The sequence below is a fragment of the Ceratotherium simum genome, chromosome 5 (assembly GCF_057802395.1).
Source record: "Ceratotherium simum simum isolate JZ-2026a chromosome 5, ASM5780239v1, whole genome shotgun sequence".
Classification (NCBI taxonomy): domain Eukaryota; kingdom Metazoa; phylum Chordata; class Mammalia; order Perissodactyla; family Rhinocerotidae; genus Ceratotherium; species Ceratotherium simum.
The window spans coordinates 57,666,778-57,690,921 of record NC_141904.1 but is presented as its reverse complement, the minus strand read 5'-3'; the positions used below and the strand labels follow the sequence as shown (position 1 = coordinate 57,690,921).

The 24,144-nt window shown below is 34.8% G+C and overlaps 1 protein-coding gene across 1 annotated transcript in view; it reads left to right on the top strand.

Moving 5' to 3' along the window:
* Nucleotides 1-24,144, top strand: part of DNAH12 (dynein axonemal heavy chain 12) — a 211,395-nt gene that overhangs the window by 165,125 nt on the left and 22,126 nt on the right. Inside the window, exons 60-63 of the mRNA XM_014793143.2 lie at nt 2,470-2,642; nt 5,657-5,797; nt 18,977-19,135; nt 19,302-19,446. Of these exons, the coding sequence (XP_014648629.2) occupies nt 2,470-2,642; nt 5,657-5,797; nt 18,977-19,135; nt 19,302-19,446 (618 nt within the window). The remainder of the gene's footprint in view (nt 1-2,469; nt 2,643-5,656; nt 5,798-18,976; nt 19,136-19,301; nt 19,447-24,144) is intronic.

Below are 24,144 nucleotides of genomic sequence, written 5' to 3'. Positions count from 1 at the left end.
GATCATTATGAACATAATTTTAAATTCATTATACATTTTGATCCAAAACGTGCTCTGTATCTGGCCCTGACTTCTATTCCACCTACCCAATGTAGAGGAAAGCTCCTCCACATAGTCTAAAACCTGCTGTTTCCTTTCATGCTAACCCATAAGATTAAACGAACACAAACAAAACTTTAAGAATTTATTCTATAGGTTTTAAAGCCTTCCCTGCCCTCAAATTTTTCTTGACTGAAGTTTACTCTTTTTGATTCTTGGAAAGTATAGTATATATAAATATGACAGCCCAGGAAATTTTTAAGCATAATGAATTCTCCTCTCTTAACATCATATACTCTCAATGTTTATTTCTTAGAAAATGTCTTATTCTTTGATTTTAAGCTATTACTATTAATGGTAATCAAAAAACATATTTATATTTCTTGATTCTAGCATTTCATACTAAGGATGAAATAGTGCAGATTTATAAATGATCTGCACTATTTATAAATATGCTGCAGATCAAGCCATGGAAACTGAGTTAAATTATTTATTATTCACTGTTTAAAAATAATAACAATATTTGCTGATTGTTTTTGCTTGCTATTGCCATTAATAGTAAAAGGCATTTGAGCTAAAAAAAATTAAAGTTTAAATGGGAATACTAAAATTATGCTTTCTTTTTTTTTTTTTTTTTTTTTATTGCAGTAACATTGGTTTATAACATTGCAAAAATTTCAGGTGTACATCATTGTACTTCTATTTCTGCATGGACTACATCATGTTCACCACCAAAATACTAATTACAACCCATCACCACACACATGTAACGAATTATCCCTTTCACCCTCCACCCTCTCCCCTTCCCCTCTGGTAACCACCAATCCAATCTCTGTCCCTATGTGTTTGTTTATTGTTGTTATTATCTACTACTTAATGAAGGGAATCATACGGTATTTGGCCTTCTCCCTCTGACTTATTTCACTTTGCATTATACCCTCAATGTCCATCCATGTTGTCACAAATGGCTGGATTTCGTCGTTTCTTATGGCTGAGTAGTATTCCATTGTGTATATATACCACAGCTTCTTTATCCATTCGTCCCTTGATGGGCACTTAGGTTGCTTCCAAGTCTTGGCTATTGTGAATAAGGCTGCAATGAACACAGGGGTGCATGTACTTTCGTAAAATGTCATTAATTTCTACTGTTGATAACTTTGTTTTATTTACTTATAGTCAAGATAGAGGTTCAAAACTTACTTATAGTTATACTGTATAATTTTGGGGAAAGTTTGCAAGGAACAGAAGCCCACTCAAATTGGCTCAAATAAGAAAGATACAAGGTGATATTTTATTTTCCCAATTATAGGAGGTACATACAGGCCTCAAGAATGAATGGAAAGTATTAAGTTTCTGTGCTCTTTGTCTTTCCCCCTCTCTCTAATGTTGTGTAGTCCTCATTTGTGCTTCTCTCTGCTCCACCTGGAGACCAATGTCTTCTGTAAAGCTTTTGTATCTTCCTTAGTACATTCATGTTGCACGTAGAAATCAACTCTGGTCCTATTACCTTTTAGCACTAATGCCCAGTACTACCTGACTTCAGTTTCTGAGGTTCTTGAAGTTCTAATTCTCTAGGGAGGAAATTGATTAGCTTATCTTGGGTCTAGTTATCCCTACCACCTGATTGAATCAGCTACAAACAGGATCATTCAATACAAACATGACCACATAGGCGCACTCATTCAGCAGAGTCTGTGGACAGTGTTTCCAAAGAAGGAAGAGTGGATTGGAAAAGTGCTCTACACATTTTTCTTATAGAATATCAACCTATCAGATTGAGTTGTCAGTTGAAGAGCTGTTATCTTGGAGAAATTTTTTCTTTGGGGGTTGAATATCTACACCAAGTTACACATAGGAGAAGTAGTTGAAAAAAGGTATTCTTAATGTATAAAACCATCATCCAACAAATATTTCTGAATACCTACTTTGCCAGACTTTGTGCTGGGTTCTGGTACACATGTTGGCACCTTAAACATACACTTGTGCACATTTGCTCTCTCTCTCCTTCTCCCTCTCCCTCTCTATTAAAATAAAAGAGCTATTAAAATAAAAGAGAGTGAGTGACTATAGTAGACAAATGTCAGATTCAGGCAAAGAATAAGCAAATGGCCAGCTCTGGTATTCCTCAAATAAGAAAGAGATCGTTGGTGGGTAATCACACCTTTAATCTGTACAGCTATTTTTTTTCTTTTTTCATTCCTCCTTTCCACCCCCTCTTCTTCTTCTTTCCTCCCTCCCAGTTCTTTCCTTCCTTCATTTCCCTTTCTTTCTTTCTAGCTTTTAGCATAATAAAGCTCCTTCTTGTAAACTATGCTTCTATAATTTTGTCACTGAGTTGGGAGAGTGTGTTTTTTTAAATATAAACTCCATTATATGAAAAATACATAATTAAAACACATTTCCTCTTTCTTAATTTTTCTCTTCTTCTAGATTGCAGAAAAAACAGAACTCAAAATAGCAGAGTCTCGAGAAGGCTATAGACCCATTGCTAAACATTCATCAGTATTATTCTTTAGCATTGCAGACCTGGCTAACATTGATCCCATGTACCAGTACTCTCTCACCTGGTTTGTGAACCTTTATATCAACTCTATTCATGACAGGTAAACATTCTCTAGTTTCATTCATCCTCCTTAGGTTGAATTTTCACCATCCTTTCCATTAAAAAATATAACTTTTTTCTTAATATTTATGTAATACATATTCATTATAGAACATTTAAGACTATGGAAAAGTAAAAGAAAGAAAGAGAGAGAGAGAAAGCAAACCTCCTTCCTATTTTAAATCCTACTCAAGATTTAGGCATAGAGGGATTAGTTTTAGTTCTTTTTTCTCCTCTCTTTTAACTATTTCAATAAGGCACATGAGTTATCTTTGCTGACAACTCCAATATATCTTTCTCCAGCCTTGAGGTCTCTAAAAAGCTTCAGTCCCACATTTCTAATCATTTGCTAGATATTTTCACTTTAATCAATTAATGAATGTACACAGATTTTGGAGTCATTAAATCTCAGTTCTGCCACTTACTAGCTGCATGAATACAGGCAAGTCAATTAACCTTTCTGTAATTGCCTCAATTTTCCTTATCTGTAAAATAGGGATAATAATAGTACCCACCTTTTAGAGTTGTTATGAGAATTTAAAAAGATAATATTTGTAAAGTGTTTATAATAATCTTTGGTATTTAGTAACTGCTGTACTTATTAAGTAGAATAAAAATATGATTTGAGACTACTCTGTATGTTCTACATAGGCTCTTGGTAGAACAATCCCTCTTGAGTGACTGAATTGAACAGTCTCTTGAGTGATTGAAATCCCTAAGCTTCTCCACTTGGGATTTGGAATTTGAATTTACGCAATCCACACAGTGGAGGAGATTCAAGTTGAGGAATTGACATAAATGTCAATAACAAGTGTTGGCAAGGATGTAGAGTCATCAGAACCCTCATACACTGCTGGTGGGATTATAAAATAGTGCAGCCACTTTGGAAACATTTTGGAAGTTCCTCAAAATATTAAATATAGATTTGCCATATGATCCAGTAATTCCAGCAAATCCAGAAATTCTTGGGTATATACTGAAGAGAACTGAATGCATATGTTCACACAGAAACTTACAGTCTTTTTGTTTTTAGACACAAAAAAACTATATTCAAAAGTTACTTGGGTTAGTTTTTTCCCCCTTCAGTGAGGTGATGTTATTCAAGTGAAATACAGTTAGGTTCATTTATTTATTTTTGTATTTCATTTTAGTGTTTTCCCCTCATCCTTGTTGATTTTGATTTTATTATTATTTTTTTTTTGGTAAGGAAGATTAGCCCTTAGCTAATATCCGTTGCCAATCCTCCTCTTTTTCTCGGGGAAGATTGTCCCTGAGCTAACATCTGTGCCCATCCTCCTCCATTTTATATGTGGGACGCCAGCCTCAGCATGGCTTGATAAGCAGTGTGTAGGTCCCCACACGGGATCCGAACCTGCAAACCCCGGGCTGCCGAAGTGGAACGTGCATACTTAACCACTATGCCACCGGGCCAGCCCCTTGGTTTTATTATATTTTTGAGCACATAAACCATAAATATGACTCCAAAAGTAAATCCTGTACAAAAAGGTCTGCTTAGAGAAGTGTTACTACCCGCTAGCCTTCCATCCCATTCCCATGGACCCAAGTATTACTTTTTTAAAGTAAACTTTTAATTTTGAGGTAAATGTAGATTTACATGCAATTATAAGAAATAATAACAGCAATCTCGTGTACTCTTTACCCGGTTTCCCTAATGGTGACATCTTGAAAACCTATAGTACAATATCACAACCAGGATATTGATGTTGATACAGTCAAGATACAGAACATTTCCATCACCACAAGAATCCCCATGTGGCCCTTTTATAGTCATACCCACTTCCCTCCCATCCCCACCTTCTTCTGAACCCTTGGCAATCACTAATCTATTCTCCACTTCTGTAATTTTGTCATTTCAAGAATATTATATAAATGGAATCATACAGTATGTAACTTTTGGGGATTGGCTTTTTTCATGCAGCATAATTCTCTGGCGATTCATTCCAGTTGTTGGGTATATCAATAGTTTGCTCCTTTTTATTGCTGAGAAGTATTTCATGATATTGATGTACTACAGTTTGTTTAATCATTCACCTCTTGAAGGACATTTGGGTTATTTCTAATTTTTGGCTATTAGGAGTAAAACTGCTATAACATGCATGTACAGGTTTTTGTGTGAACGTTAAGTTTGTGTTTCTCTGAGGTAAATGCCCAGGAGCGCAATTGCTGGATCTTGTGGTAGTTGCTTGTTTATTTTTTTTAAAGTAACTGCCAAACTTTTCCCGAATGGGTGTATCATCCTACATTCTCATAAGTATTACTGAAAAAAATTGAATTAAAAAAATGAAAGCAATATATGCTTATTGCAAAACTTTTAAACATATAAGAGTATAAAGAAGAAAATAAATATCAGTCATAACTCCACCTAAGTAATCACTTTTGTCCATATGTTTTCTGACTTTTCATATTTTTTTTAAATGTATAGATCTTGACCTAGATTCATACTTCTTTGGGGCAGATAAATGTTTCATAATTCTTTGTCTCTTACAGTTCCCTCCTCAGCATGGATCCTCACACTAAGAGAGATTCAATAGATGTTTTTTAATTAACTGATTGTTTTCAGTCATTTTGGAGTACAATACGAAATTTAGAATTTTAAAAATAGAGAGATGGTGTAAACCATATTTAATTTTCTCATAGAATTATACCCTGTTTTTTACATATAGATTCATAAGAAGTCACACATATGAAAAACCGTACATGGAGGTCCCATGTACCCTTCACCCAGTTTCTCCGGTGGTAACGCCTTGCATAACTATAGTACAATATCACAACCAGGAAATTCACATTGGTACAATTCAGAGAGCTTATTCGGATTTCACCAGTTTTACCTGCACTCATTTGTGTGTGAGTGTGTGTGTGTGTGTCTGTAGTTTCGTATTTTTAACAGTGGCTACTTTGATAAAATAAAAAGAACTTATATGTTAATTCATATGTTACTTATTTTTTCTTAGTTTTGTTTGACTCAATATATTTTCCTTTTTTTTAACCTTTCAGTAACAAATCCAAAATTTTGGAAAAGCGCCTACGATATTTAAATGACCACTTCACATACAACTTATATTGTAATATATGCCGATCACTCTTTGAGAAGGACAAGCTTTTGTTTTCCTTTTTATTATGTGCCAATCTTCTTCTGTAAGTTACTTTCTTTTTTTAAAATTTATTTATTTTAAAAACCTGCCTGGAAAGTCTAATTGATAAAGATGACTTTTCACAGAAGAGTATCATCTTTTTGTTCTGCTTTATTCATGATTTTACTCACATATTTCTCTACAATAGTATTGATGTTTTAATGTTTATTTGATTTGAAAAATTTAGATCACACAGAAGAATTCAGAAAATATTCATGTACAGTTCAATAAATTCTTACAAAGCAAATATCTGTGTAAGTACCACCCCAGTCAAGAAATAGAGCCTTTTCAGATTGGCTTCTTTCATTTGATAATATGCATTTAAGGTCCTTCCATATCTTTTCATGGCTTGATAGTTCATTTCTTTTTAGCACTGAATAATATTCCATTGTCTGGATGTACCACAGTTTGTTTATCTATTCACCTACTGAAAGACATCTTGGTTGCTTCCAAGTTTTGAAAATTATGAATAAAACTCCCATAAACGTTTGTGTGCAGGTTTTTGTGTACACATAAGTTTTCAACTCATTTGGTTAAATACCAACGAGTGTGATTGCTGAGTCCTGTATTAAGAGTATCTTTAGTTTTGTAAGAAACTGTCTTCCACAGTAGCTTTACCGTTTTTCATTCTACTAACAATGAATGAGAGTTCCTGTTGCTCCACATCCTTGCCAGCATTTGGTCTTGTCAGTGTTCTGGATTTTGACCATTCTAATAGATGCAGTGTTATCTCATTTTAATTTGCAATTTGCTAATGAAGTACGATGTTGAGAATCTTTTCATATGCTTATTTGCCATCTTTATATCTTCTTGCATGAGGTGTCTGTTAGGTCTTTTTCCCATTTTTTAATTGGTTTATTTGTTCATTTTTTATTGTTGAGTTGGATGACAGTCCTTTATCAGATATGTTTTGTGTAAATGTTTTCTCCCAGTCTGTGGCTTACCTTCTCATTCTCTTGACAGTGTCTTTTGCAGAGCAAAAGTTTTAAATTTTAATGAAGTCCACCTTATCAATTCTTTCTTTCATGGATTATGCCTTTGGTGCTGTATCTAAAAAATCATTGCCATACCTAAGGTCACCTAGATTTTCTTCTGTTATCTCCTAGGAATTTTATAGTTTTGCATTTTAAATTTAGGTCTGTGATCTATTTTGAGTTAATTTTTGTGAAGGGTGTAAGGTTTCTGTCTAGGTTCATTTTTTTTGCACGTGGATACCCAGTTGTTCCGGCACCTTTTGTTGAAAAGACTATCTTTGTTCCATTGTACTGCCTTTGCTCCTTTGTCAAAGATCAGTTGACTGTATTTATATGGGTGTATTTCTGGGTTCTTTATTCTGTATCATTGATCTATTTGTCTATTCTTTTCTCAGTACTACGCTGTCTTGGTTACTTGATGTAGTAAGTATATTTTATTAGCCTTATAGTAAATTTTGAAGTCAAGTAGTGTCAGACCTCCACCTTTGCTCTTCTTCTTCAATATTGTGTTGGCTATTCTGGGTCTTTTGCCTCTTTATATAAAGTAAACTTTAGAATTAGTTTGTCGGGGCCGGCCTGGTGGCTTAGCGGTTAAGTGCACGCGCTCTGCTGCTGGCGGCCCGGGTTCGGATCCCAGGCGCACACCGATGCACCGCTTCTCCGGCCATGCTGAGGCCGTGTCCCACATACAGCAACTAGAAGGATGTGCAACTATGACATACAACTATCTACTGGGGCTTTGGGGGGAAAATAAATTAATTAATTAAATTAAAAAAAAAGAATTAGTTTGTCGATATCCACAAAATAATTTGCTGTGATGTTGATTGGGATTGCATTGAATCTATAGATCAATTGACTGTATTTATGTGGTTCTATTTCTGGGCTCTGTATTTTGTTCCATTGATCTATTTGTCTATTCTTGTACCAATACTGTCTTGATTACTGTAGCTTAGTAAGTCTTGAAGTCTAGTAATGTCACTTTTCCAGCTGTATTCTTCTCCTTCAGTATTGTGTTGGGTATTCTTGGTCTTTTGCCCCTCCACATAAACCTTAGAATCAGTTTGTCAATTATACACAAGATAAATTGCTAGGATTTTGATTGGGATTGCATTGAATCTATATATCAAACTGGGAAGAACTGACACCTTGACAATATTGAGTCTCCTTATCCATGAACATGGAATATCTCTCCATTTATTTAATTCTTCTTTAATTTCTTTCATCACAGTTTTGTAGTTTTCCTCATATAGATCTTGTATATAATTTGTTACACTTATACCTAAGTATTTCTTAGTATTCTTTTGGGTGCTAATGCAAATGGTATTGTGTTTTTAATTTCAAATTCCACTTGTTTGTTATTGATATATAGGAAAGTGACTGACTTTTGAATATTAACATTGTATCCTACAATCTTGCTATAATCACTTATTAGTTCCAGGAGTTTTTTTGTTAGTTTTTTTTGTCAATTTTCTATGTAAACAGTCATGTCATTTGCAAAAAAATGATAGTTTTATTTCCTCCTTTCTAACCTATACATTTTTAAATTTCTTTTTCTTATCTGATTGTACTAGTTAGAACTTATAGTATGATGTTTAAAGAAGTGGTGAGGGGACATCCTTGTTTTGTTTCTGATCTTAGTGGGAAAGTTTCTAGTTTCTCACCTTTAAGTATGATGTTAGCTATAGGTTTTTTGTAGACGTTCTTTATCAAGTTAAGGAAGTTCCCCTCTGTTCCTAGTTTGCTAGAATTTTTATCATGAAAGAGAATTGGATTTTGTCAAATGCTTTTTCTGCATCTACTGATATGATCATGTGATTTTCCTTCTTTAGCTTGTTGATGTGATAGATTACATCATTTGATTCATGAATGTTGAACTAGGCTTGCATATCTAGATAAATCCCACTTGGTTGTGGTATATAATTATATTTATACATTGTTGGATTTGATTTGCTAATATTTTGTTGAGGATTTTTGCATCCATGTTCATGACAGATATTGGTCTGTGGTTTCTTTTCTTGTATTGTCTTTGTCTAGTTTTGTATTAGGGTAATACTGGCCTTATAAAATGATTTAGGAAATATTCCTTCTGCTATTTTCTGGAAGAGATTGCAAGGAATTTGTATAACTTCTTCCTAAATGTTTGGTAGAATTCTCCAGATCTCAACTTAGCATGGTGCTTGCTGTTTTGGAAGGTTATTAATTATTGATCCAATTTCTTTAATAGAAATAGGTCTGTTATGGACTGAATATTTGTGTCTCCCCCAGATTCATATATTAAAGCCCTAACCCTCAGTGTGCTTGTATTTAGAGATGGGGTCCCTAAAGAAGTAATTCAGGTTAAATGAGGTCAGAAGAGTGTGGCCCTGATCTAATCAGATTAATGTCCTTAAAAAAAAAGAGAGAGAGACACCAGAGCTCTCTCTCTCTCTCCATGAACGCACAGAGAAAGGCCATGTGAGGACACAGTGAGAAGGTGGCTGTCTACTAGCCAGGAAAAGAGGCCTCACCAGAAACCAAATCGGCCGGAATCTTGATCTTGGACTTCTAGCCTTCAGAACTGTGAGAAAATAAATTTACATTCTTTATGCAACCCAGCCTGTGGTATTTTGTTACGGCAGCACAAGTAGACTAACACAAGGTCTATTCAGATTATCTATTTCCTTTTGTGTGAATTTTGGCAGATTGTGTCTTCCAATGAATTGATCCATTTCAGTTAAGTTATCAAATTTGTAGGCATAGAGTTGTGCATAATATTCCTTTATAATCCTTTTAGTTGTCAATGGAATCAGTAGTGATGGCTTCTCTTTCATTTGTGATGCTTCTAATTGGTGTCTTCTCTCTTTTTTTCTTAGTTAACCTGGCTACAGGTTTATCAATTTTATTGATCTTTTCAAAGAACCAGCCTTTGGTTTCATTGATTTTTCTCTATTGATTTGTTTTTAATTTCATTGATTTCTGCTCTGATTTTTATTATTTCTTCATTACTGCTTACTTTGGATTTAATTTGTTCTTCTTTTTCTAGTGTCCTAAGGTGGAAGCCTAGATGATTGATTTTAGATCTTTCTTCTTTTCTAATAAATGCATTCAATGCTATAAATTGCCCTCTGAGTATTGCTTTTGCTGCATCCCACAAATTTGGATAAGTTGTATTTTCATTTTTAGTTCATTCATAATATTTTTTAATTTCTCTTGAGACTTCTTCTTTGACCCATGTATTATTTAGAACTGTGTTGTTTAATTGCCAGGTATTTTGGAATTTTTCCAGCTATCTCTCTATTATTGATTTCTATTTTAATTCCATTGTAGTCTGAGAGCATATTTTGTATGATTTCCCTTCTTTTAAATTTGTTGGGGCCGGCCCCGTGGCATAGTGGTTAAGTGTGCATGCTCCACTGCTGGCCGTCCAGGTTTGGATCCCGAGTGCACACCAATGCACTGCTTATCAGGCCATACTGTGGCGGTGTCCCACATAAAGTGGAGGAAGATCAGCACAGATGTTAGCTCAGGGCCAGTCTTCCTCAGCAAAAAGAGGAGGATTGGCATGGGTGTTAGCTCAGGTCTGATCTCCCTTACAAAAAAAAAAAAATTTGTTAAGGTGTGTTTTATGGTTCAGAATTTGATCTATCTTGGTGAATGTTCCATATGAGATTGAGAAGAATGTGTATTCTGATATTTTTTGATAAAGTATTCTATAGATGTCAATTATATTCAATTGATTAATGGTACTGTTTAGTTCAACTATGTCTTTACTGATTTTCTGCTCCAGCTTTCTTTTGATTAGTGTTAGCATGGTGTATCTTTCTCCATCCCTTTTCTTTTCATCTATCTGTGTTTTTATAGTTAAAGTGGGTTTCTTATAGACAACATATAGTTGAGTCTTATTTTTTGTATCCACTCTGACAGTCTCTGTCTTTTAATTGCTGTAGTGAAATCACTGATGTTTAAAGTGATTATTGATATAGATGGATTTATATACATGGATTAATATCTACCATATGTGTTATTGTTTTCTATCCATTGGCCTTGTTCTTTGTTGTAGTTGTTGTCTTCCACTCTTTTTCTGCTTTCTCTGGTTTTAATTGAGCATTTTGTGTGATTTCACTTTTTCTCCTCTCTTAGCCTATCAATTATACTTATTTTTTTTTAATTTTTAGTGGTTGCCCTTGAGTTTGCAATGTACATTCATAACTAATCCAAGTCCTCTTTCAAATAACACTATATCACTTCCTGGATAGTGCAAGTGCCTTATTAACAAAATATTATCAATTCCTTCCTGTCTCTTATAACATTGATGCCATTTCATTTCACTTATCCATTAGTTATATTTCATCATGGAATACATTGTTGCTGTTATTATTATTTTGAACAAACTATTATCTGTTATATCAATTAAGAATAAGAAAAAAGATTTTACATTACTTTCACTTATTCCCTCTCTAATGCTCTTCCTTTTTTATGTAAATCCTACTTTCTGACCTATATAATTTTCCTTCTTTCTGAAGAATTTCTTGCAAGGCAGGCCTACAGGTGACAAATCTCTCAATTTTTGTCTGAGAAAAATCTTTATTTCTCCTTCTCTTTTGAAGGATAATTTAGTTGGATACAGAATTCTAGATTGGTAGCTTCTTTCCTTCAACACTTTCAATATTTTACTCTACTCTTATCTTCTTTGCACTATCTGAAGAAAAGTCTATTGTAATTCTTATCCTTGCTCTTCTATAGGTAAGGTGGTGTTTTTCCTCTTTGGGCTTTTTCAAGATTTTCTCTTTGTCTTTGATTTTCTATGCCTAGGTGTAGGTTTTTTTGGTGTTTATGCTTCTTGGTATTTGAGCTTCCTAGATCTGTGGTTTGGTGTCTATCATTAATTTAGGAAAATTCTGTCATTATTACCTCAAATATTTCTTTTATTCCTTTCTCTCTTTCTTCTCCTTCTTTTGTTCCCATTATGTGTATATTACACATTTTGTAATTGTCCCCCAGTTTTGGGTGTTTTGTTCTGTCTTTTTCATTCCTTTTTCTCTTTGCATTTCAGTTTTGGAAGTTTCTATTGACATTTCTTCAAGCTCATTGATTCTTTCCTAGGCCACATCCAGCCTACTGATGAGCCTATCAAAGGCATTCTTTATTTCTCTTATAGTGTTTTTGATTTCTAGCATTTTTTTTGTTTATTTCTTAGAGTTTCCCTCTCTCTGCTTGCATTACCATCTGTTCTTTTATGTTGTCCACTTTTCCCATTAGAGCTCTTAGCATATTAGTCACAGTTGTTTTAAGTTCCCAGTCTGATGATTCCAACATCTCTGACATATGTGAGTCTGGTTCTGATACTTGCTCTGTCCCTTCAAACTGTTTTTTGTCATTTTAATTTTTTTGTTGAAAGCCAGATATGGTGTACTGGGTAAAAAGAACTGAGGTAAATGGGCCTTTAATGTAAGATTTTATGCATCTAACTAGGAGGTAGCCTCTGTTTACTGTTTTCTCTAGTTGTAGCTGTCAGAGGCTAAAATTTCTTCTGACGTCCTTGTTTTTGCCTCCCTTATTGTCTTTTGATTTACCTAGAGACTTCTTCTTAAATAAGGTCTAAGACAGACAATTCTTTCAGTTGTGTTCCCCTGATCCCTATTGATGTGGTGGTAATGGGTAGGGGAAGAGAAAGTGTTCTTTAGTCCTATGATTAGATTTCAGCTTTTTTTAGTGAGCCTGTGCTTCTAGGCTGTGATCTTAACAAATACTTCTGATATTTTTACCTCTTAAGTGAGACAGGAAGCCTAGAGAGGGCTCTAGTTGGGTATTCCCTTTTGCTATGTGGAAGCCTAGAGGGGGCTGGAGTTGGGTATTTCTCTCTCCCCAGGATCTGGTAAAATAGTCTCTCTTAAAGGAAGGCCTTGTTAAGAAGAACAGATGCTCTGGGCATGTTTCAAAATGACTAATCTTCCCCTCTCACTGCCAGAAGCAGTAGGGGATTTTTCTCTGATCTTCACTGTGAGAACCTGGCAGGGCTCCTGGAGGTAAAACTTACAAAAGTGCAGAGGCCACTCTATGACTGGCTTCTCCTGAAGTTTTAACTCTCTAACCTGTCCACACTGAACTGGTAACAATTTGTCAATTACAGCTTAAGTTTTCCTTCCCAGGTAACTGGTTCCCCTGAAAGTTTCTACTCCAATAATTTGTGATTCTCTGTCTTCCTGTCTGTCTCTCCAATTTTGGGGGTAGTAATTTGTCCTATGACCTCAATTCTCTGATAGATTTAAGAAGAGTTGCTGATGGGCTGGCCCTGTGGCTTGGCGGTTAAGTGCGCGCGCTCCGCTGCTGGCAGCCCGGGTTTGGATCCCGGGTGCGCACCAATGCACCGCTTCTCCGGTCATGCTGAGGCCTTGTCCCATATACAACAACTAGAAGGATGTGCAGCTATGACATACAACTATCTACTGGGGCTTTGGGGGAAAAAATAAATAAATAAAATTTAAAAAAAAAAAAAGAAGAGTTGCTGAATTTCCATTTGTTCAGCCTTTTTCTTGTTGTGAGGACAAGAGTGACAACTTCCAACCTCCTTATGTGCCAGACCAGAAACCAGAAGTGCCTTTCTTACATTTTTATGAAGTTGATTTTTAATTTTTTTCATTTTCCTTCTCTTTTATCTTTGTAGTTGTACCCTCATTTGCTCTTCTTTTAGTAATTAACATAGAAAGTACAACATGCATCCTTAAAATACCAGAGTCTAATTATATTTGCTACTTTTACCCTCTTCCCAGACATGCAAAGCTTTAGAACATTTTAACTTCATTTACCCCTTCTTTTATTTGCCATTGTTGCCATGTATTTCAATATTCTCCATATTTTAAACTCTACAAGATGTATTTTTTCTATACAATAAATCTTCATTTAAAATTACTCACATTTTTACCCTTTTTGTTGCTATTTGTTCCTTTCTTCATTTTCAAGTGTCCATATGAAATTTGGATTTTTCTATCTGAAAAATACTCTTTAGTACTTTATTATGTCTTCTGATTATGAATTCTCTTAGTTCTCTTCTGTGTGAAAACATTTTTATTTTACTTTCAGTCTTTAAGGGTATTTTTGCTTGATATAGAATTTTCTTTCAGCACTTTGAAACTATTCATTGTCTTCTAGCTTCCATTATTTTGAATTATTCTTCCTATGAAAATAAGGCATTTTGTATCGTGGGCTGTTTTTAAGATTATCTTTTTTCCTTGGTTTTAAGTATTATGTGCCAGATGTGCTTTATTTTCATACTCTTTTAAATTGAAATGTAACTTAGCAAAAAATAAAGCCTAAGTATTACCTTGATGAATTACCATAGTGAACAAACCCATATAATTATCACTCAGACCAAGAAATAGAAATTACCAGCATCCCAAAAGCTCTCTCTTGTGCTCTTTCCCAATCTCTACTAGACTTTGCCTCCTCACCAGAGATAACCACCATGAAACTTCTAATAGTGGTTTTTTTTGGCGGGGGGGGAGTGGGGGTGTTAGTCATGCTTGGGATTCATAGGGCTTCTTGAATCTGTGATTATTATCAACTATTTTGGGAAATAGTCATAATTTTTGCAAATAATGCCTCTTCTTCATTCTCTCTCTCTTTTCTAGTTACATGTATCTTGGAATTTCTCATGTATTCCCTATGTCTTTTATTCTCTCATCTGTATTTTCTATCCCCTTTGCCGCTCAAAGCTTTATTCTTCTAGCCCATTAATTCTCTCTTCAGGTGCATCTAATCTGCAACTAAATCCATCCATTTAATTCCAAGCTTAAATTATTGTAAAAATAAGCCAATATATGTATGTTTTTAAAAATTTCCCTTCCTTAGACAAAGGTAACACACTGTAAATGCTATTGTACACCTTTTTCTGTTGATATAAATGGAAATCACTCAATAGATATCTCCTTTATTCCTTTTATTTTTTTGGCTTTATTAGGTATAATTGACATATCATGCAATTCATCCATTGTAAGAATACAGGTAGATGATTTTTGGTACATTTATACAATCGTGCAACCATCACCAAAATCCAGTTTTAGAATACTTCCATCATCTCAAAAAGTTTCCTTGTGCCCATTTAGTCAATTCCTGCTCCTACTCCCAGCCCCAGGGAACCACGGATCTTTTTTCTGTCTCCACAGTTATTCCTATCCTAGAAATTTTATGAATGAGACATTATGTGGCCCAGAATATGGACTACCTTTGTAAATGTTCTATGTCCCCTTGAAAAGAATGTGTATTTTTCTGATCTTGGATGGAATGTTCTATAAATGTCAAGTAGGTCAAGCTGGTCTATATATCTTCTATATCCTCATTGATTTTCTGTCTACTTGTTCAATCAGTTATTGAGAGAGGTTTGGAATCTCTAACTATAGAAATTTCTCCTTGCAGTTCTAGCAATGTTGCTTTGTGTTTTGATGTTCTGTTATTAGAAGTATAAATGTTTAGGACTGTTATGACCTCTTAATGAATTGACTTGACTTTTTTAATTCCTGGAAATATCTTTTGCTCTGAAATCTACTTTGTATGGTATTATTATAGCCCCTCCAACTTTCTTTTAAATAGTGTTAGCATGGTATATATTTTTCCATACTTTTAACCTATTTGTGTCTTTATATTTAAACTGTATTTCTATAGATAGCATGTAGCTAGATCTTGCTTGTTTTATCTGATCTCTTAATCACTACCACTCATCTTCAGTAAGATAATACATAGAGTTATGTTTACATCTACCATCTTATAGTGTGTTTTCTGTTTTGCCCATGTGTTTTGTTCCACATTTCCTCATTTTTTGCTTTTCTTTGAATTATTTTTTATGCTTCTATTTTATCTCCTTTGTTGAGTTATTAGTTATAATTTTTTCTTTTATTATTTTAGTGATTTCTTTAGGGTTATAGTATACCTTTTAACTTATCACAGTCTATTTTCAGTAAAATTATACTATTTCATATGTATATAATATAAGAACTTACAACAATATACTTCCATCTCTTCCCTCTTAGCCTTTCTTTTATTGTTGTCACTCATTTTACTTATACATGTGTTATAAATCCCACAGCACATTGTTAGTTTGCCTTAAATAGTCAATTATCTTTTAAAGAGACTTAAATAATAAGAAAACAGTCTTTTATGTTTACCCACGCAGTTACCATTTCTGGTGCTCTTTATTCTTTTATATAGATCCAAATTTCCATCTGCCTGAAACTTCCTTTAGCTTTTCTTATAGTGTAGGTCTACTGGTAATGAATCCTTTCCATTTCTGTACTTCTGGAAAGAAATCAGTGAATTTTTCTTTCAGTTTTTTTTATTGATGTTTTAATAGTTTTTAACATTGTGAAATTTTGGGTTGTACATTTTTGTTTGTCCATCACCATATATATGACTCCCTTCACCCCTTGTGCCCACCCCCCTGGTAACCACAATACAGTTTTCTCTGTCCATGTGTTGGTTTATATTCCACATATGAGTGAGATCATACAGTGTTTGTCTTTCTCCTTCTGGCTTACTTCACTTAACATAATACCCTCCAGGCCCATCCATGTTGTTGCAAATGGGACGGTTTTGTCTTTTTTTATGGCTGAGTAGTATTCCATTGTGTATATATATACCACATTTTCTTAATCCACTCGTCAGTCGAGGGACACTTAGGATGCTTCCACTTCTTGGCTATGGTGAATAATGCTGCAATGAACATAGGGGTGCATAAGCCTCTTTGGATTGTTGATTTCAGGTTCGTTGGATAGATTCCCAGTAGTGGGATGGCTGGGTCATAGGGCATCTCTATTTTTAATTCTTTGAGGAATCTCCATACCATTTTCCAGAGAGGCTGCGCCAGTTTGCATTCCCACCAGCTCTGAGGGTTCCTGTTTCTCCACATCCTCTCCAACATTTGTTGTTTTTTGTCTTGGTGATTATAGCCATTCTAACAGGCGTGAGGTGGTATCTTAGTGTTGTTTTGATTTGCATTTCCCTGATGATTAGTGATGTTGAACATCTTTTCATGTGCCTATTGGCCATCTGTATATCTTCTTTGGAGAAGTGTCTGTTCATTTCCTCTGCCTATTTTTTGATTGGGTTGTTTGTTTTTTTGTTGTTCAGTTGTGTGAGTTCTTTATATATTATGGAGATCAACCCCTTGTCAGATGTATGTTTTGCAAATATTCTCTCCCAGCTGGTGGATTGTCTGTTCATCTTGATTCTGGTTTCATTTGTTTTATAGAAGCTCTTTAATCTGATAAAGTCCCACTTGTTTGTTTTTTCTTTAGTTTCCCTAGTCTGGGTAGGCATGTCATCTGAACAGATTCCTATGACCAACGTCAAATAGTGTGTTGCCTATATTTTCTTCTATGAGTTTTATAGTTTCAGGTCTCACCTTCAGGTCATTGATCCATTTTGAGTTAATTTTTATGAATGGCGATAGCCGATGGTCCACTTTCATTCTTTTGCATGTGGCTGTCCAGTTTTCCCAACACTGTTTATTGAAGAGACTTTCCTTTCTCCATTGTATGTTCTTAGCACCTTTGTCGAAAATTAGCTGTCCGTATATGTGTGGTTTTATTTTTGGGCTTTCAATTCTGTTCCATTGATCTGTGTGTCTGTTTTTGTACCAGTACCATGCTGTTTTGATTACTATTGCTTTGTAGTATGTTTTGAAGTCAGGGATTGTGATGCCTCCTGCTTTGTTCTTTTTTCTTAGGATTGCTTTAGCTATTCAGGGTCTTTTATTGCCCCATATAAATTTTAGTATTCTTTTTTCTATTTCTGTGAAGAATGTCATTGGGATTCTGATTGGGATTGCATTGAATCTGTAGATTGCTTTAGGTAATATAGACATTTTAACTATGTTTATTCTTCCAATCCACGTGCATGGGATATCTTTCCATTTCTTTATGTCATCATCGATTTCTTTCAATAATGTCTGGTAGTTCTCATTGTATAGGTCATTCACCTCCTTGGTAAGATTTATTCCTAGGTATTTTATTCTTTTTGATGCAATTGTAAATGGTATTATCTTTTTGAGCTCTGTTTCTGTTAGTTCATTATTAGCATACAGAAATGCAACTGATTTTTGTAGATTGATTTTGTACCCTGCAACTTTGCTGTAGTTGTTGATTATTCCTAATAGTTTTCCAGTGGATTCTTTAGGGTTTTCTATATCTAAAATCATGTCATCTGCAAATAGTGAGAGTTTCACTTCTTCGAGATTTTGTATTTTTTATCTCTAGAAGTAGCATTGGTTATTTTTTATATTGCCTATTTCTCTCTTCATGTTCATGTTTTGCTGTAACTCCTTCAGCATATTTATAATAGTTCTTTTAACATTCTTATCTGCTTGTTGTATCATCTCTATCACTTCTGTGTCTGTATCTATTGACTGATTTTTCTCCTGGTTATGGATGTTGTGAATTTTACATTGGTAAATGCTTAGTTTTTTATATTCCTTTAAAGATCATTAGATTACTTTTGCAAGTAGTTAAATTACTATTGGGTCAGTTTGGTCTTTTCAAGGCTTGTTTTTAAGCTTTCTTATGGCAGTTTTAGAGTAAACTTTATTCTAATGTTAGGGTAGCTTCACTGCTAAGCTATGATTCCTCTGGTGTCACCACTGAATTTCTCTGGTGTTCAACAAAGATTCAATTCTAGTTGGCAAGAACTCATACCTCCAGTCCTGTGTGAGCTCTGGTAGTTACTCAGTTTATAGCTCCCCAGGTATTCTTTGCCTGGCCTCCTGGAGTTTTAACCTACTCATATATGACTTAGCATTTAGCAATAGAATAAGAGGATACCTATGCAGATTTCTGGAGCCCCTTTTCCATACATCTCTCTGCTCTCTGGTACTCCGCCCACAAATTCCAGCCGCCTCAGCCTTCCTTAACTCTGATCTCTGTCTCTTCAACTCAGCAGTACTGCCAAGCTTTGATTTTGATCACCTCCCTGCTTTGTGGTCTGGAAAACCCCTCTAGGCAGATTGCTGAACCGATCATAGGGATCAACTTGTTTGTCTCCCTTTTTTCAGGGACCACAATCCTGTACTGGCTATTGTATAATTTCCAAAAACAATTGTTTCATTCATTTTGTCCAGTTTTCTAATTGTTTATAGCAATAGGGTAAGTCAGTGCTGATTATTTCATCCAAGTATAGAAGCAGAAATGGACCTCATTCAATTTTTAAATTAACAATTTACAGCAGTTCTTATTTTGGGAATACAGGGCAAGGAAAGAGATTGACTACCAGGAACTGATGTTTCTTTTAACTGGAGGAGTAAGTCTTAAGAGTGCTGAGAAAAATCCTGATCCAACTTGGCTACCGGATAAAAGCTGGGAGGAAATTTGTCGTGCAAGTGAATTTCCTGCCTTCAAAGGACTCAGGTATTGTTTAAACTTGATGACTTAGCATTGAATAATGATGGGTAAGTTTGTAATCTAGTGACTTTTAAATGGTTCTATAGCTATCTTGATTCATCTCTTGTTCAACGATCTCTTTTTAAATTTTTTCCCAATGAGAAAATAACTATTAAGCTTTTTTTCCCATTAGGGAGCATTTTTATGAATATATAAATGAATGGCAGGAAATCTATGACAGTAAAGAGCCACACAATGCTAAATTTCCGGCACCAATGGATAAGAGCCTAAATGAACTACAAAAAATAATAATTCTGCGGTGCTTAAGACCTGATAAGGTAAAAGACAAATGTGTTCCATTTGGAACCTGGGTAATTTGCCATTTGTGAAGTATTAGGTTTAAAGTTATTGTTATTTGGTTCTTTAACCCTTATTTCAGATGCTCAGAGGGGTTCATTGAGCTCCTTAGATCTGTAGGTTTGTAGTTGTTCTCAACTTGGGAAAAATTTTGGCCATTATTTCTTCAAATATTTTTTGCCACTCCACCCATGATTCCAATTAAATATAATTAGACTGCTTGATATTATACCATAGGTGACTGATTTTTCTTTTCTTTTTTGTGAGGAAGATCAGCCCTGAGCTAACATCCGATGCCAGTCCTCCTCTTTTTGCTGAGGAAGATTGGCCCTGGGCTAACATCCGTGCCCATCTTCCTCTACTTTATATGGGATGCCGCCACAGCATGGCTTGACAAGCAGTGCGTCGGTGCATGCCCAGGATCCAAACCTGCAAACCCTCAGGCCGCCGAAGCAGAGTGCGCGCACTTAACTGCTGCGCCATCAGGCCGACCCCTTATGACTTTTTCTTAGATTAAATTACTGGAACAAAGTACTTTTTCTATAGAAAACTATCATACTTGATTGCAGCTACATCGTCTCAGGGAGCATTGGCCCTGGCCAGAGTGTAGAGTAATGGGGAGCAAGTTCCCTGTGTCCTCAGCATCTCCCTTTCCTTAAAAATGTATACTGAAGATCTACTGTGCTAGATAGAAACTATTCATGGTGTTAATGGTGAAAGGATAAAAAAGATTTCATCATTGTTCATGTGACATTATTAAAGAAAGAAAAAAAGAGCTGCTATATCATTGTGAGTCCCTTTTTGAAAAACCTTCAGTGGTCTTTCAATACCTATAGAATAATGACTCCATCCTTCCTTCCCATCTTTTCCACAAACCTTCCAAGACTGCAGAAGCCTGTGATGATCTCTTCTCCTTTCATTGAATTCCTGCAGTTTTAACTTTAGAAAGTTGTTTGGCGTTTAGATGACAATGTCTAATATCTCTTTGTACTTATTTTCTGCTGCTAATGTTGATGAATAGCATTCTTTTATTTTTAAATTAAATTTAATTTAATTTGAATCACATGAATATATGAATACAGTGAAAAATGTACCTCCAATCTCCATCTCTCAGTCATTCAACCTCCTTCCCCTCAGGCAATTAATATTGTCTGCCTCTTGTTATCCTTTCATGTGCATGTAAACAAATTCTTTTTCCATTTATTTTTAACACAAATAGTTTTGCATATTGCTTTTTTCCCTATCAGTTCATAAAGAACTTTCTCATTCTTTTTTACAATTGCATGGTATTCTATTGTTAAGTACACCATTTTTTTTTTATTGAGGTCACATTGGTTTATAACATTATATAAATTTCAGGTGTACATCATTATATTTCGACTTCCGTGTAGACTGCATTGTGTTCACCACCAAAAGTCTAATTGCCATCTGTCACCATACATATGTGCCCATTTTCTCTTTTCACCCTCCCCCTCCCCCTTCCCTTCTGGTAACACCAATTTGTTCTTTGTATCTATGTGCTTGTTTCTTTGTTTATCTTCCACATATGAGTGAAGTCATATGGTAATTGTCTTTCTATGTCTGCCTTATTTTGCTTAGAATAATACTCTCAAGGTCCATCCATGTTGTTGCAAATGGAACAATTTCAATTTTTTTACGGCTGAGTAGTACTCCACATATATATATACCACATCTTCTTTATCCATTCATCTGTTGATGGGCGCTTAGGTTGCCTCCAAGTCTTGGCTATAATGAATAATGAATAATAGTGAATATATAATGAATATGATGAATAATGAATATATAATGAATAATACTGCAGTGAACATAGGGGTGCATATATCTTCGAATAGGTGTTTTTGCATTTTTTGGATAAATACCCAACAGTGGAATAGCTGGATCATATGGTAGTTCTATTTTTAATTTTTTGAGAAATATCCATGCTGTTTTTCATAGTGGCTATACCAATTTACATTCCCACCAGCAGTGTACAAGAGTTCCCTTTTCTCCACATCCTCTCCAACACTTGTTATTTCTTGTCTTGTTAATTATAGCCATTCTGATGGGTATGAGGTGATATCTCACCGTAGTTTTGATTTGCATTTCCCTGATGACTGGTGATGTTGAACATCTTTTCATGTGCCTGTTGGCCACCTATATATCTTCTTTGGAAAAACATCTGTTCATATCCTCTGCCATTTTTTGATAAGGTTGTTCACTTTTTTGTTGTTGAGCTGTGTGAGTTTTTTATGTATTTTGGATATTATCCAAATACAGATATATGATTTGCAAATATTTTCTCCTACTTACTGAGTTGTCTTTTTGTTTTGTTGATAGTTTCCTTTGCCATGTGGCAGCTTTTCAGTTTGATGTAGTCCCATTTGTTTATTTTTTCCTTTGCTTCCCTTGCCTAAGGAGATACAGTATTCAAAAAGATACTGCTAAGACCAATGTCAAAGAGTGTACTGCCTATATTTTCTTCTAGGAGTTTTATGTCTTCAGGTCTTACGTTCAAGTCTTTCATCCATTTTGAGTTAATTTTTGTGTGTGGTGTAAGATAATGGTCTACTTTCATTCTTTGCTATGTGCTGTCCAGTTTTCCCAACACCATTTATTGAAGAGACTTTCCTTTCTCCATTGTATGTTCTTGGCTCCTTTGTCAAAAATTAGCTGTCTGTAGATGTGTGGGTTTATTTCTGGGCTCTCAATTCTGTTCCATTGATGTGTGTCTGTTTTTCTGCCAGTACCATGCTGTTTTTTTGTTTTTTTTAGTGAGGAAGACTGGCCCTGAGCTAACATCTATTGCCAATCTTCCCCTTTTTGCTTGAGGAAAATTGTCCTTGACCTAACAGCTATGCCAGTCTTCCTCTATTGTTTGTACAAGGGACGCCACCATGGCATGGTTTGATGAGCAGTGTGTAGGTCTGTGCCTGGGATCTTCACCCATAAACCACGGGCCACCAAAGTGGAACATGTGAACTTAACCACTACGCCACTGGGCCAGCCCCAGTACCATGCTGTTTTGATTACCATAGCTTTGTAGTATATTTTGAAATCAGGGAGTGTGATGCTTTCAGCTTTATTCTTTTTTCTCAGGATTGCTTTGGCTATTCGCAGTCTTTTGTTGTTCCATATAAGTCTTAGGATTTTTTGTCCTATATCCATGAAAAATGTTGTTGGGATTCTGATTAAGATTGCATTGAATCTGTAGATTGCTTTAGGTAATGTGGACATTTTAACTACGTAAATTCTTCCAATCCATGAGAATGGAATATCTTTCCATTTCTTTATGTCTTCTTCAATTTCTTTTAATAATTTCTTATAGTTTAAGTGTATAGGTCTTTCACTTCCTTGGTTAAATTTATTCCTAGGTATTTTATTCTTTTTGTTGCGATTATAAATGGAATTGTATTCTTGATTTCTCTTTCTGCTAGCTTGTTGTTAGTGTATAGAAATGCGGCAGATTTTTGTATGTTGATTTTGTACCCTGCAACTTTACTATATTTGTTTATTATTTCTAATAGTTTTTAGTGGATTCTTTAGGGGTTTTATATTTAGAATCATGTCATCCACAAATACTGACAGTTTTACTTCTCCCTTTCCAATTTGGATCCCTTTTCTTTCTTTTTCTTACCTAATTGCTCTGGCTAGGACTTCCAGTACTATGTTGAATAAGAGTGGTGAGAGTGCGTATCCTTGTCTTGTTCCTGTTTTTAGATAGCTTTTGGTTTTTCCCCATTGAGTATCATGTTGGCTGTGGGTATGTTGTATATGGCCTTTATTATGTTGAAGTACTTTCTTTTTATACTCATTTTATTGAGAATTTTTATCATAAATGGATGTGGAATCTTGTCAGATGCTTTCTCTGTATCTATTGAGATGATCATGTGATTTTTATTTTTCATTTTGTTAATGTGGTATATCACATTGATTGATTTGTGGGTGTCACACCATCCTTGCATCCCTAGAATAAATCCCACTTGATCATGGTGTATGATCCTTTTAATTTATCGTTGTATTTGATTTGATAATATGTTTTTGAGGATTTTTGCATCTATGTTCATCAGGGATATTGGCCTATAATTTTCTCTTTTGGGGGTTGCGCTTGTCTGGTTTTTGTATCAGGGTAATGTTGGCCTCATAAAGTGTCCCATTCTCTTCAATTTTTTGGAAAAGTTTGAGAAGGATGGTATTAAATCTTCTTTGAATGTTTGGTAGAATTCACCAGAGATGGCATATGGTCCTGGATTTTTGTTTTTTGGGGAGGTTTTTGATTACTGTTTCAATCTTTTTACTTGTGATTGGTCTATTCAGATTCTCTATTTCTTCTTGATTCAGTTTGGGAGGTTGTATAATTCTAAGAATTTATCCATTTCTTCTAGGTTATCCAATTTGTTGGCATATAGTTTTTCATAGTATTCTCTTAGAATTCTTTGTATTTCTGTGGTATCTATTGTAATTTCTCCTCTTTAATTTCTGATTTATTTATTTGAGCCTTCTCTTTTTTTTTTAGTAAGTCTAGCTAAGGGTTTGTCAATTTTTTTTATCTTTTCAAAGAACCAGCTCTTAGTTTCATTGATCCTTTCTATTGTCTTTTTTGTCTCTATTTCACTTATTTCTGCTCTGATTTTTATTATTTCCCTCCTTCTCTCCTTCTACTGACTTTGGACTTCATTTGT